This window comes from Anabrus simplex, chromosome 4 (genome assembly GCF_040414725.1).
Source record: "Anabrus simplex isolate iqAnaSimp1 chromosome 4, ASM4041472v1, whole genome shotgun sequence".
Lineage (NCBI taxonomy): Eukaryota > Metazoa > Arthropoda > Insecta > Orthoptera > Tettigoniidae > Anabrus > Anabrus simplex.
The window spans coordinates 320,999,125-321,015,480 of NC_090268.1; the positions used below are offsets into that span (position 1 = coordinate 320,999,125).

The 16,356-nt window shown below is 38.9% G+C and overlaps 1 protein-coding gene across 1 annotated transcript in view; it reads right to left on the bottom strand.

The window, feature by feature from the left end:
- Datp (purine phosphoribosyltransferase family protein Apf) overlaps positions 1 to 4,319 on the bottom strand; it is a 136,880-nt gene extending 132,561 nt beyond the window's left edge. Inside the window, exon 1 of the mRNA XM_067145684.2 lies at positions 4,067 to 4,319. Coding sequence (XP_067001785.1) covers positions 4,067 to 4,175 — 109 coding nt within the window. The 5' untranslated portion in view covers positions 4,176 to 4,319. The remainder of the gene's footprint in view (positions 1 to 4,066) is intronic.
- Positions 4,320 to 16,356: the final 12,037 nt, after the last annotated feature.

The window sequence follows — 16,356 nt, forward strand, 5'->3', positions numbered from 1 at the left end:
GGAGGATGTATTGGAATAGAAGATTTATGAAGACAGAAGGAAATGGCAAGCGCTTGTACATCACACCCAGGAAACTGGAGTTGGGAAATGATGATGATGATGATGATGATGATGATGAGGAAGGGGAGTTAGGGATTGGAACAACTTACCAAGGGAGATCTTCAATAAATATCCAATTTCTTTGAAATCATTTAAGAATAGGTTAGGAAAACAACAGATAGGGAATCTGCACCTGGGCGATTGTCACCACTCCTGTTCGTAATAGTAATGGACAAGGTCATAAAATATATCAAGAAAATGGACAGTGAACAAAACGCCCTGGTATTTGCTGATGATGTGCTTTTATGGGGAGAGACTGCAGCTGAATTTCAGAAGAAACTTAACAAATGGAACAATACACTCAAAAATTTTGGACTAAAGATGAGCAAAACACAGTGGACCATCAACAGGGAAGGAACAAGCTCAAATATATTTCTGGAAGGAGCAAAAATCAAATCAGCTTCCCACTTCAAGTACCTCGGCAGCACAATCTCGAAAGACAACTCTGTTAGGTAGGAAATACTCAGCAGGACACAGAAAGCATCAAACTTCTACAGTCAAATCAGAAATCTTCTCTGGGACTGGAAAATACCACAAAAAACTAAAACAACAATGTACCACACTTACTTCGTACCAATCCTCATGTACGGTTTAGAGACTTGTACCCTACTAAACAAAGACCTCAGTGGAATCCAAGTAACTGAAATGAGATTCATTAGAACCATGAATGAACCAAACTACCAGAGAGGAAAAGATCAGAAATGAAGTGAATAGAAAAGTAGCTGCTATCGAGGTTCCTATTACCAGTGTCATAAAGAAAGACAGACTTCAGTGGTATGGGCACATAATGAGAATGAACAGGGATAGACCTGCCAGAAAATATTTTGACCTAAATCTCATAGGAAGAAGACCACAGGGAAGACCAAGAAAACGCTTGAAAAAAGACTGTAAGATCAGATGTGGAGGAGAGAGGACACAAATGGGAGGATGTATTGGAACAGAAGATTTATGAAGACAGAAGGAGATGGCAAGCGCTTGTACATCACACCCAGGAAACTGGAGTTGGGAAATGATGATGATGATGATGATGAAGATGAAGGGGAGTTAGGGATTGGAACAACTTACCAAGGGAGATCTTCAATAAATATCCAATTTCTTTGAAATCATTTAAGAATAGGTTAGGAAAACAACAGATACGGAATCTGCACCTGGGCGATTGTCCTAAATGCAGATCAGTATAGATTGATTGATGATGTGATATGATCTGAACTTACCAAATGATTACTGGGAAGGGAATGCTTAACAACAGAAAGCATGATCAAAATATGGTGAATAAGTTAATATGGGAAGGACAGCTGAATCAGGAAGTGATGGAACCAACTAGAGGGAAAAATATTCTAGACATCGTGCTGATAAAACCAGATGAGCTCTATAGAGAAACTGAAGTAATAAATGGTATAAGTGATCATGAAGGAATCCTTGATGTAGTTAAGAATAAATCTGATAGAAATGAATGTCATAAAAGTAGAACTATTAGGCAATATCAAATGGTTGATTACAGAATATGGGGAAATTTTTTAAAAAGCAATTATCAGGTTGAATAATAAACCGATCCCAAAGAAGGTTGGATCATTTATGATTCCAATAATGGTCATTAGTATGTCATGGGGAATTATAAAAAACATCAGACCGAGCTCGATAGCTGCAGCCGCTTAATCGCGACCAGTATCCAGTATTTGGGAGATAGTGGGTTCGAACCGCACTGTCGGCAGCCCTGAAGATGGTTTTCCGTGGTTTCCCATTTTCACACCAGGCAAATGCTGGGGCTGTACCTTAATTAAGGCCACAGCCGCTTCCTTCCCACTCCTAGCAGTTTCCTGACCCATCGTCGCCATAAGACCTATCTGTGTCGGTGCGACGTAAAGCAATTGCAACAAAAAAAACCCACAAAAAACATCAGAGCATAAAATAAGCAGTTCCAACCCCTCAGAGAAAAAGGATATCAGCAAAAGAAGAAAAATATCCACGAAGAATAGGAATTTAGGATTCCCCAGGACTCATAAATCTGATATGCTGATGGTATGGCCAGAAAATAACACGAGTTGATCACGTGAAGCCATACAGAAAACCTATAAGTGACAAGCCTGAAACAAACATGTACTAGGTATACCAGATTCTCTTGGTCATGTGATTACCACACATGTATCAAAAGTGAGCTCTTTACAGGAATCATAAATTGAATTGCTGTCAAATCTATTTGAGGGAAAAAAGGAAACCTGATTTCTGTCCCGTCAGGTAGATAATAATGTGAACTGTATTTCCGTCCCACTAACTAATCTTGACGGTTTTCGGAGACGACGACGTGCCGGAATTTTGTCCCGCACGAGTTCTTTTACGTGCCAATAAATCTACCGACACGAGGCTGAAGTATCTGAGCACCTTTAACCTGCCAATGCACGGGTTGGGTCTGCGAGACCCATGCGCTGGTATTTCCAACATTTTCTGATAGACAGTGATAGCTGCATACTTGTGGCCTCTGCTACCTTCCTGTTTTCACCGGTGTAGTATTCCTGCAGACGAACATGGAAGTGATTGCTTTAGTACGTGAGCAGTGATAAGTTATAGTGCTCTGTGGGCCTGTGAGACCCAACCCGTGCAGTCGTGCAAGTTCTTTTATCATAAGCGTTTTAGTCTTTTAATTTTAACCGTGTATATAAAGAAGATTATAGGGTGATTATATCTAAGCGTCTTGTCTAAATACGTAGCTTAGCTAGCCTGGCTGTCTTTCACCTTAGTTCCTTGGGTTTTTAGTACAGAGGTGAAACAAAAAATGGGCTTGACCTGGGCTAATGAGTTTGTTTCTTCGTAGGTCTAAGAAATGATGTCATGATGTCAGCAATCCACGTGATATGGAACAAGTTGCCGCATTATTGGAGGAACCATTATCAGATGATGAAATTTACTGTGGTTGTAGAGAGAATGTGCATCCCTGTGTCTGGAAGTGTACGTGATTTGACAGTTGACAACTGGTTTACCTCGTACCCTATTGTCAAAAAAATGAAACATAAACATAATATTACAATGGTCGGTACTGTTCGAGTTGCCCACAAGCTTTGTTGTAGCTGCAAAACGAAAACTTCACATGAGTTTATTTGGCTACCAAGAGGACATGTTCCAAATAAAGGAAGAACTGTTGTTTTCCTGTCGTCAATGTACAGCGATGATAAAACTGAGGGAAGTATAGTAGGAAAGAGGAAGCCTAAAATAGTCACATTCTGTAATTCAGCTACGGGCAGTGTAGAATGTGTAGACGAAAGAATGGCTCGAAACACCAGACATTGGACAAAGCTCGTCTTCTATGCGTTGCTGAATATTGCAGGGTTTAATGCATATTTAATATTCAGTGCCAAAAACCCTCTCTCCAGACGCAAGGAACAGAATAAATTTATTGAAGAAACTCTTGTTTCTTCTAACTGAAGAACAAATAAGAGAAAAAGCTGTCTAAAGATACCTTCCTAAGAGCATTCGCGATACCGGTACTGCAAAGAGGATATCTGGGTTGATGGCAGAAGCAGGACGTGAAAACACAGCAAATAAAAGAGGACGTCCCGCATACTGTAGAGACAGAAAGACCCACTACTGGTGCTGTTTGTGCAGAAAGTTAATGGGTCTTGAACACTCCGTACTTGTGTGCAGTGAATGTAAAGCTGAAATGTTCCAGTGAACTTTCTGGATCGTGAAGATCAAGTTATGACGATTTCATAAATTTTGACTTAAGTTCTGAATGTTGTGATCAAATAAAATGTGTGTAAATTTGCAGTGGTTAGAGAATTGCTTTGTAAAATGTTAAGTAAGTGTTAATCATCAGCGGTTTTGTGACAGCAATGTGTTTATAATGTTATCGGAATAGGTCAGAATGAATACTGAAAATAAAAATATATTAACGGAGAAATTTGAGAAATTTATTGCTAAAGGTACAGGTTCAGCAATCAATTCTCTGTCATTAAGTCCATTATTATCAAAATACCTTTCGGCGGTGTCCAATGGTGCTCGCCGTAAGAAGTCTGTAATAAGAGATATTCTATTTCATTAGATATTCGCCTGAATATGACAAAACCAGCAGCTCTCAGTGCCATCCTGATTTTCAGCGCTCTCTATTTCTGAATCCAGCTTCAAAGAGAGAGTTAAACACAAAAGCACAAAATAACATAGACCTAACCTAAATCTCAAGAAAGGTAAATAATCGCAAACTACTGTCCCAAAGAGTATCACAGAGAATGTGAAAAGCCTTTCTTTCTTCTTGGTATTTGGTTGGGCTCTGTATTTAACTAACACCCAGTTCCAATACTTTGTAAATGAAACACTGTCGAACACTCAGAAACATTTAGTTATGGTGAATGTGAAAAGTATTAGCGCTGTGAAGAGGAGGCGGACCTCCTGTTGATTGAATCGGATAATACGAGTACAGCGCTCCTCCGGTCATCTCCGGTACTACCGACGGAGGCAAAGCAGTTACGGAGCTCCGGAGGTTAACTGGACTCGCAATAGTAGCTCCGAGTGTAAGGACGTAGTGGGCTGTAATTTCAAACTTACGTCCATGAATGTAGGCGCCCTATAAAAATCGTTACCTACATACACAAAAATTGATCTATATCACCGATATTCCATACAATACCCCTTAAGAAAGAACGTATAGTCATTCAGAATAATTAATGCATCCTCTAATTTATTATCAAGAAAATGCAATTACATCGACATATAATACGTATCCCAGATACCTGTAGGTATAAACCCTGTAGATACAACAAACAATATATCTAAATAGGTTCAGTTGTTTCTCGGAAAAGTGCAGGCCCTACCTGTGCAGAACTTACACAGTATACTTTGTTCATTATTATTATTATCATTATTATGGAAATATTCGCATTATATTGGCGCTAGAATACAGTAGTTTCAAGTTAAATTTGAATTCGCTTTTGATTTCTGGACATATGTAAAAAACGCGAAAGACGTGCAGAAGTAAGGGATGATTATTTACGAGCGGAGGGAGGAGTTCAAGCGGTTCAAGTCTGTAAGTGCTGCGCAGTAAAACATGGCACAAATGACTCGTAAACACCGGCCTCGCGGTGTAGGTGGCAACGCGTCCGCATGTCACCCGGTGGGACCAGGTTCGATTCCCGGCCGGGTCAGGTTTTTTATTTAAATTATTAATATCCCTGGTCTGGGGACTGGGTGTTTGTGTTATCCTTAACGCTCCTTTCCTCACATTCAACACTTTACACTACCGCCATTTGCATAATACACGCAGGTTTCTTGCTAGTTGTTTTACGTCGCACCGACACAGATAGGTCTTATGGCGACGATGGGACAGGGAAGGGCTAGGAGTGGGAAGGAAGCGGCCGTGGCCTTAATTAAGGTACAGCCCCAGCCTTTGCCTGGTGTGAAAATGGGAAACCACGGAAAACCATTTTCAGGGCTGCCGACAGTGGGGTTCGAACCTACTATCTCCCGACTATTGGACACTGGCCCCACTTAAGCGACTGCAGCTATCGAGCTCGGTCATTCAATGCTTGTACGTAAGAATGCTATCTGTAATATCGTCCAATAATAAGGGTACCGGTATAAACTGAGGGGCCTAGTTTCTCACGATAATAGTGACAAGTTATAAATTCCTCTGAAAATGCTCGTTCATTTCTCCCGTACCAAGTTCACACTACGTGCTTGACATTCAATCGGAGGTTCTGGCGCATAATTACGTTTGTACGTAAGAATGCTATCTGTAATATCGCCAAATAATTAAGGCACTAACTGAGGGGCCTAGTTTCGCACATTAACAGAGACAAGTTATAAGTTCCTGAGAAAATGCTAGTTCATTTCTCCCGTACCAAGTTCACACTACGCGCTTGTAATTCAATCGGAGGTTCTGTTACATAATTATTATGTTTGTACGTAAGAATGCTATCTGTTATATCGCCAAATAACTAAAGTATTAACGGAAGGGCGTAGTTTCTCACATTAACAGCGACAAGTTATAAATTCCTGTACAAATGCTCGTTCATTTCTCCCGTACCAAGTTTAAACTACGCGCTTGTAATTAAATCGGAGGTTCTCCGGAGGCGCCGATTGAAAGCGCCCGGAGCCTCCGCTCCGTTAACAGCGCTAAAAAGTATGAACATTCTTCTTCTCCTTCTCCTCGATGATATCAAGTGGGCTCGATACATATTTCGCCCATCAGGGTCGCTTTTATATAGCGGTATATTTTAATTTACGTTTCTAAACATAAATAAAATACACACTAGAATAATTACATTCTTCTCATAGTAAATACAGTTGCCTACGTTATAATACAAGGCCTGGAAATAGAGCCCGTAAAACGCTATCGAAGTGGTCACATTGAAGTTCAAAGCCGGACCGCTAGGATCGCTTTCCTGCCCCACTTCCAAAGAGGTTCCCCATTTAAACGTGTTTATTAACGGAGTTGGTTGTGAATGTATTATGTATTCGTCTGATGTTAATCATTCGTAGTTCCAGTCATGGTTTATTCACGAGAAATTAAAGGTAGTGGAATTTCGTTTCACAAGTTTCAATGTTCGAAACATTATACAGAGGATGTATTACGCATGAGATACGACTTCCAGCTGATGAAATTAGGCCACTGATCCTAAGTTTTGATCCGAGTTCCGTCATAAGATTTGGACGATCCCAAAATTTGCCGCTGACTTTTTTTTGTAAACAATGCTACCATGACGGGCGATCATTTGAGAGGCGTCTTCAAACTCAGAAATCTTACATTAGGAAACCAACCAGAAAAGTAATTTGCCCAACAAATTTGAAGAAAATGCATGTAGCAAGAGCTAAAAATATTATATTTTCTCCTGAAGCAATCTCTGGTGTTTGAAAAGTATGGAGGTGGTTTGTCCCTAGAGCATTAAATACAGTTTAAAATAAACCATTTGTTTTATGGAGCATTTAATGAAATTGTTCGATGCGTATGACTTCTCCAACAACTCACGTGGGACATATTCCAGGAATGAGCATCTTTTAGTACTGAAGATGAACGCCTCAATTGGTTAATTAATTATTTCCTGTCATATATTAAGAAAATTCAAATGCATTCAGAGAAAGTAAAACAAAATCATGCGCGAAAAGTATCAGGCACAGATCTTGACTACCCAAATAATTGTGGCCTGCGTAAAATACCTCCTCATAAGTATTCATTTGCACTATTCATTGACGAGGAAACTAAGAAGTGATTATATCGAGCTATTCTTCAGCTACCTTACACGCCAAGCGGAATAAAATGACATTATGGTTCGTGTGACTAAAGAGCAAACAGACTGTAAAGGCCGTTTAAAACATATCTACTCTTCAGCTACTCAAAGTCCAACATTGTGTCGATTTCAAGATCGAGGAGCCCTCAGATGCCGAAAATCATCGTCTGTGGCACTTCTGCAGTGAACGACGGAATTTGTCACCTCCGCTACGCAGTACTTGCCCCGAAGAGAGTTACTAAAAGTTGTACGAGTTTTTTTTCGAAAGACATGTTCAACAGTGAAATTAAGTATAGAAAGTGTAAAGACGACAAACCACCTCTTTTTTCTACTATGAAAATTTCTGAGACCTGTATTAGACAATATTGCTTCGAGCCACACAAGTAGAAGAGAGAAAGTTTTGAAACTTGATAAGAAGCCACTCAAAAGGAAAGTTTCGAAACTTCAATGACATATCCAAGCCAATGCAGCACCGCTCTATAAGTAAAGTACTGTCAATACTAGTAAAAACATGCAATTCTTTTTATTTAGGATATAATTTACTTATTGACATATACGGCCATGCGAATACAAGAGGGCAAGAACGCGATACTAGCGGCTGAATGGTGAACTAGGATGCCACACGTTTCCATGAGTGCATTTTAAGGCCTTGTATTATAGCGTAGGCAACGGTAAATATACACGGATATGAAATAAAGCTTTTACCGAAGGTGACCTGTTCTTTCTGCTTCACATTTGCAGAAGATATAATGCTAAATTATAAGATTAGCTTGATCAAGAAAAATGTTGATTACATTATTTATTGCAGTAGTCGGTTGATATAATGAATAAGAGATACCGTCAAACGGGGTTACTTGGGACTGCAGTCCAACCTAGAACAGTTTGAACCAATATATGGGGAGCGCTTTGCCGACACTTGCTTCCGTGTGTACGCACCAAAATACGACAGATGAATGAACCACAACGTTTACAAGCTATATATATTTCGAGGCAATATTAAGGTAGGGGTATTACTGGGGTTGAATTTATATATTGTAGATCATTTTCAAAGAAAATAACCATAAAAACTTTGTGTGTATGAGCTGAGACATTGAAATTAGAGAATTATACATATCGTTGTTCACTGCACTAATCAACATCCCACATGCATTGTATCCAATACAGTAGAGACAATACGCGATACTCAGTGAGATATCGAGGGACAGCTATTAGAGCTCTCTCTAGCGTGTAAACCTGAGAACTACTGATTCTGCCATAAGAGCACGTGTACTTGTGTGTGAAGTTTTTGGTGTTATTGATGCGTTTTCAATGAGTTGACATAATTAGATAGTAGCGTGTGCGATTCCTTGATATCTCCTCTCAACATGAGGGGAAAGGTATGTGCTGTGTTTGGCTGCAGTAACTATGAAATAGAGAAGAATGCGCGGTCTTTCTTTCGCTACCCTCGTGACAAGAAAATGTAAGTAATATTGTGTTTGCATATATATTCTTCCAGTGACAAAGATAGTTTTGTAGCACTTCATAATCTTCTGACCTGCTCGACCCATATTTTAACTGGCTTAAAATATAATACGCATATTTTATTGTATATTATTATTTAATCTCCAAAGTGTAGTTTTATTGTATAGTGCAGCAGTTAACCTTCAATACCGATGTGTTGTTGTAGGTGTGATATGTGGGTTTTGAAATGTCACAGAAGTGATTTGATATAAGGTGTACAAGAAAGAAAGGATGTTACGCTTATATAAGAATTATTAGATCTGTTCAGAACATTTCCAGGCCAGCGACTTTAAAAAACCTCGACTATACAGCCAAGGGTATGTTATATTTTTACTCTAATTGTACGCAAATATTCTTCAAAGCATCACTGTCGACAACATTTTCATACTTTTATTTCTTTTATCCTATTCTCAGATTAAAGACGGGATATTATAGATAATCGTTCTGTTAGTAGGCTTCATGTTAAGAGCAAAACTGTTCAGCTTTTAAATGTTAATTCGATGCATCATGTGTGTAAGGAATGCACTGATATTTTATTGACAAGTGTCTTAATATGATAATACAATGTTTTCAAAATGAAGAAAAAGATAACTCTAACCGTAAAAGTTCAGGCAGGAGTGCTAAAGCAAAAAAGGAATGCATAAATGAAAGATCAACCCATTTCACAGCAGTCCATTTCACATCTTGTTTATATGTTTAATTTCAGTCTTTAAATAATAACCTTTTAACTAATTCTTCATTCATTTATCCGGAATGGCTTTAGAAACTTCAAAGTTAATATCTCATTAATACTTTATTTCTAGACGTGATTTATTTATCCATTGTCGTATATGCATTTCCATTGATATTTGAATTTAGCGCGACTTTTTAGGTCAAGTCACTAGGAGCACCACCGTCGAATTGTCTCCCACTTTAACAAGGCTAAATCTCTAAGTGTCGCGTATTGTCTCTACTGTATTTGATTGAATTTCGTTTTGTTGCCAACCTAAGCAAGTAAAATTTATTGAAGTCATGAATTGCAATTTTGGGATTACTTGGGACAATGTCCCAAGTTACACTAGTTTTAGAATGTGCTAAAAATTAATTTAGAACTGGTTTCATTATTGTATTTCAGATTAAATATCATGGTGCATCGGTATCGGTAGCAGTTCGGAGACTGAAAATACCATGATTTTTGGAGGAAAATCTGCAACGAGCTTTGGATGCTGTTAAAAAGAAAAAATGCCATTGAGGAAAGCTGCTGAGGTTGCACGGTGTGCCAAAGAGCACAATTGCTAGCGAAATATCAGGCAAAACAAAAAATAAAAATGGACGTCCGTGTGTACTATCACCGAATGATGAAACAGTTTTGGCACATACTTTACTCCTGATTGCGGACCACGAACTGGGTTTTCCAATGTCTGAGTTTGATGTAAGACTCCTTGACAAGGTTGGTGTGCAAGAACCAAGATTTAAAAACAACATGCCTGGTATTTACTGGGTGAAGTAATATCTAAAGAGACAATTTCATCAACTGAAAGTGAGATTGAGTGAGAACATCAAGCAAGCCAGAGCTGATGTGGATCAATAATCAATAAAAGACTACTTTGCAGAGCTAGAGGTGTCACTTGATGGTGTAGCCCCTGAGGCGATAACTAAGACGAGACCAGGTTGTGCGACGATCCCAGAAGGCAGAAAGTTATTGTTCGCCGAACCTGCAATCATCCGGAACGTTTGGTGGACTCCTCCAAGTGTAGCGTTTCAGCAATGTTTGCTGGAACAGTTAGTGGACATTCGCTGCCCCCTTATATTGTTTATAAGTCAGATAATCTGTACCAAACCTGGGTGGAACGAGGTCCTTATGGAGCAAGGTATTATAGATCAAAATCTGGGTGGATTGAAGGCCCAATTTTTGAAGATTGGTTCATTACTTCGGATTTACCTTACCTCAAAACTTTGGGAGAGGGACCAAAGGCTAATATAGGCGATAATCTCCCAAGTCGCAACCATATAAAGGTGATTGAAGAATGCGAGAAAAACAATGTCAATTTTGTTTTACTGCCATCCAACACGACGCAACTTTGCCAGCCATTGGACCTAGCATTCTTTCGATCCTTGAAGAACGAGTGGATGAAGGTGCTGGAAGAGTGGAAAAGCAAGCATCGTGGAACACTTCCCAAAGACACATTCTCACGTCTGCTGAAGAAGTGTTTGGATCACCTAGCTGAGCGAGCAAGAGACAACATAATTAGTGGTTTCCGGGCAAGTGAATTAAATCTTCTTGACTCTCAGCAAGTTCTAAGACGGCTACCACAGAAAACTATAGAAGGCTGTCAGTGGAAAGCATCGTTGGAAGAATTTTTAAAAGAAACACGGACATCAGAATCTCAAACACAGAAGAAACGCCAGAAAATTCATTTCACTTCAAATGCTTGCATTAGAGAAAAACAGGAGGAAGGGTATCCATTCTGTTCAGCCTACAGATTCTCACCCCAGTCATGAGAGTACCGCTACCTATGGTGCAGTTCTCTCTAAGAAACAAAAACAAAAGCGACATAAAAATTAGGACTCAGACAGTAAATAAGAGAGTGATCCATTTTCAATTCACGATACCAGGGATGAACTAGATTTCGATCATCTTCGTGCAGAGGTGAGTGCTTAATGGTGCATCTAATTAATCTAGTGAAACAGAGTTTTGGGAAACCAAGATAAATGGTAATGATGTGGGTTATAAGGAACCCTTTGGACGCACCCAGGTAAATGTTAATGATTTTGTGATCATTAAACTCGTGTACGAAGAAGGCACTAAGAAACAGAAGGAAAAGTTGTTTGTAGGGCAAGTTCTTTCAATAGAAATGATGGAACAAACCAGTGCAAATTCCTGTGAAGCTACGAAGGAAAGAAAAACAAAATATTTGTGTTTCCTACAGTTGATGAGATAGACAATGTCAAGAAAAAGCAAATCTTGAAGGTTATTGTGCCAGTTAAGATAATCAGTAGAGGTAGATACGTTTTCTATGTACCTAACCTTCTTTGAATCAAGTAGGCTAAGGTAGCTATATCTGTATTAAGAAATTATGTAATAATTAGAAGATAACGTCAGTCTAACCTAAGCCAGTAACGAGTGCGGCTGTGCTGAGTCGAGCGTGCCGATAGAACGGGAGTTGAGTGTGAGCGGTAAGTGCAAGAAGGAAGTGGAAAGTGAAGATGAAGATGATTGGTGTGGAGCAGTATCGGGTAATTATTGGAATATGACAGGAAAGATGGAAGAAGAATACAGCCGGAAAAGAAAAAGGTAAAGTGGAACTAGGAATGAAGGGTGACTGGGTGTTGGTGGCAGCGGTAGTTATGGTTATGTTTGTCATAGGAGGCGTAGAAGTTAACCCCGGGTGGATTTCCAGTGGCAACTTGAGCTGGGAAGATGTGGAAGTCATAAAGAGAGTGGTAAGGGAAGTTGTGGAAGAAGTTTGCCCGTTTGAACAGATTAAAACTATGCTACAGGAGCAAGTGAAGGAGTTCAAAAATATGAGACAATGGACCCACAAAAACGCAGACGAAACAATGACCAAAGTAGGGAACAACGAGGAAGAAATTGTGTTACTCAGGGAGAAAATAAGAAATATGGAAGAGGAGATGTTGAAGTTGAAGACAGAAATAGAACGCAGTAATCAGGAACAGAAAAAGAAATGCTTACGTATATATGGGGTACCGGAAGAAAAGGGAGAGGACAAAGTGGCGACAATTTACAAAGTTGTGGACGTCATCCAGAACAAGATGAAAATTAACTTCAGCGAAGTAGATATAGATGACGTTGAAAGGATAGGTTCAGCGCATGGAAACAGGCCTATAAATATGAAGATAATATCCACTCTGATGGCTGAAATAGTGATAAGAAACGCGGGGAACCTACGGAGTGAAAAAATATGGATTAAGAGAGACAATGCCAGAGAAGGGAACAAGAATCTGAAAATCCTAAAAAAACATTTATTAAGGGCCAAACTTCAAGGATTAGGAGAGCACATTAGCTGGCAACAATTAGTGGTAACTAATGGCATATGGGTCAGGTTTTGGAATGTGGCGAAACTACGGACATTAGAGGATGGACTGAGGCAGGAATCAGTGATAGGGTAGAGAGTGGAGGAAGGATAGGCAATAGAAAGCAGCGCTGGAGAAGACGGACATGGTGAAAAGGAAAGATCAAATGGAAGAAGTGAGCTGTGTGATCTTAGAATGGCGTCAAGATCGGCAGAGATCAGAGAGTCGATTGCAAAAGAAATTTATGAAGTGCTGAGGAAGAGAAAAGCGCAAGAAATGGCAAACGGACAAACGCATAGTGGAAATACTGTAAGATGGCGGATCCAATTCAGTCTTGTGCAACTCTAGCATAAAATCAGACGATGACTACATAATGTGTGACGGGAAGTGTCGTAGAAGGCATCATAGAGTGTGTGTAAAAATCAATAAGAAAGATTTCAGGAAACTTACTGATGATAAGTCGAAAAAGTGGTACTCTGGTAGGTGTGACGATACGGCATGTCTTAGTAATGAGACTGAGTGTGTATCTAATGTTAGTAAAATAGATCACGTGATTAGAGATATTCATAAAAACTTTCATAACTTGAGGCAATAGAAACGGAGCAGGGAGAGATTCAAAAGTCTGTGCCATTTTCTGCGGACTCTTTTGAAGAGGTAAAAGATTCTCTTCGAAAAATTACAGAAGATTTCAAGATGGCCATGTCTGAAATCGCAATGTTAAAATTCAAGGTAAATGATCTTGAGAAAGAACGTGAAATAACACAAGCAGATGTAGTAAAACTAAAGACAGAAAACCAAGAATTGCAACAATATGTTCGAAGATATAATTTGGAAATCCACGGCCTACCACAAGTTCAGAATGAAAATCCACTTTCAATAGTGAAATGCCTCGGTAAAGCACTCGGTGTCGAAGTGGCCGATCGTGATATCGATGCGTGTCGTAGACTACCCTCCAGAAAGCCTGAATTCTCACAACCTCTCCTTGTGAAATGTTGTAGCCGCCTCAAGAAACAAGTTCTTTCGGCCAAGAAGATGAAAACATCACGTCAAGTGAGGTAGGCATTCAGGCTGCCCCTAGAACTGTTTACATAAACGAACACCTGACACCGACCAATAAATACCTACATAAACTGGCGAGGGACCTGAAGGGGCATGGTTATAAATTTGTGTGGACTAAAGATTGCAAAATTTACGTAAGGAAATCGGAGAATCACCGATCAATCCGCATTCAAAACACCGAGGACATTAAACGCCTTCAAAGGGAAGACATTACCAAGTCTATGCCATCCAGCCCCTTTATTCAACCTCAAAATGACCAGTGACAGGACTACTTTAAATTATCTTAGGATACTCAAAACTTCCTCTAGGTTGCTATGAAGTCAAATTCAACTGTTTGGACGATTTCATTCAGCAGAAACCCTTGGATATTACCGTGAACTCGTGTCATAGTTCATTTTCAGTTAATTTACTTAGTGAGGTTAGGATTTTGTACCTTAACACCAGAAGTATCGGAAATAAGCTTGACGATATTGTGTTGTTGTTATACCTCATTGGTGAAGTGGGATATTGTGGTTGTGTCTGGAGTTTGGATAACTAGCAATGAAGCTAAATTCTATAATCTAAGGAATTATGATTGTGTATTTGCTCACAGAGATGGTAGAGAGGAAGGTGGAGTGGGTATTTAGATATCGCATAGTTGGAAAGTAAACTTGATATCAAAATGTGAGTTGAATCATAGCTTGTTGTGAATTGAGATTTACAGATATCAGTTCAAAAGGAAAGGCTGCAATCACATTAGCATTATTGCTGGATACAATCTTAACCGGAATAATGCCACTCCATTCCTGAGTTCTCTCGAACAATTTCTCAGTCAGCCTAAGAGTCCTAACAAGCTGTGTTTGTTCCTAGGTGGTTTCAATATTGATGTTTTAACCAGTGACCAATTAAAAAGGAATTATCTCAATCTTCTAACTTGCTATGGTTTTGCTCTGTGAAATAGAACATATACAACCCGAATAAGTGACTCTGCTAGCACCTTAATTGGCCACATATCTGTGAATAATTCTGAATTATGCTATACAGTATCAGATATTAATAATGAATTAAGTGACCAAAATATTTTAGTTTTTGACATGCTATGGCCAAACCAAAACACTCACCTAACATCTCCTCACTCTAATATTTCTGCAATACCTAGTAGGTGTAAGGAGAATGAATCGAGCAATACCTACATGAATAATGGTGTAGACCTACACATGCCAGATACATATCAAGCGAACAGTTGCCAAATAGATATATTATATGATTCATTCATTAACCAAATACGACAAAAGGACAATTATACAAACTGTCCTAATAAATACAATACAATATTAAAGGGCATAAACAAACCTAGGAAAATACCTTGGGTTAATAATGATCTTCTTACTCTTATAAAGAGACGAGACTGCTTGCATGCAAAACTCAAACATCCTACTCACAACAATAACGTGCTTCTGAGACAAGAATACCGCAGGTGTAGAAATACAATAACTAACTTAACAAGAAGACTCAAACATGACTACTACTCAAACCTTTTCAAATCTCATAATAACAATCCAAAACAGACATGGAAATTAATGAACGAAATCATTCATAATAAAAAAAACTAGCTCTAAGTATTCCTGAACATAATACTGTGGCTTTCAGTGAATTTACTAGCCTTGAATACCTTTACCTGTACCCAACGGATGTAGCAGAAGTAAAGTCAATCATAGCTAACCTTAAAAATATGAATAGCTGCGGAATAGATGACATTACTACCTCACTATTAAAAAAGCAAAGGACCCTATAATAGGATTACTCGTAGAGATCATTAACGAGTCCCTGACTACATGTATAATACCCAATAAACTAACGATAGCTTAATTGATCCCTGTGTTTAAGGGAGGGAATAGACTAAATCCAAGTGATTATAGGCCAATCTCGATTTTATTAATTGTTTCCAAAATTATGGAAACTGTTGTGAAGAAAAGACATTTGGCTTTTCTAAACAAAAAGAATTTCTTCTATAAGGGGCAATATGGGTTCAGGGAGAGGTCTATTACCGAAGTAGCTACTGTTGATCTCATTACAATGTTACAATCCACCGTAAACCACAACAACATTGCAGCAGGCTTATTCATTGATCTTACCAAAGCTTTTGATAATGTTGATCATAGTATTCTTTTAAGAAAATTAGAAAAGGCTGGAATTCGTGGCCTTGCGCTGAATTGGTTTCGAAATTACTTAACAGGACGAAAACAACTTGTTACCGTGAATAATTACCCGAGCTCTGCCAAGAATGTAATCTATGGTGTCCCACACGGTTCCATACTAGGTCCTATTTTATTTCTCATTTATTGAAATGGTAATTCTTCATGTCATCTACATGGCTATATCACATTATACGCTGATGACACCAATATCTTCTATACGGGAAAAAGTAAGGACACAGTTTTAGAAAACATGCAGCAGGACTTACTCACTCTCTTACACTGGTACCAGTGTAACA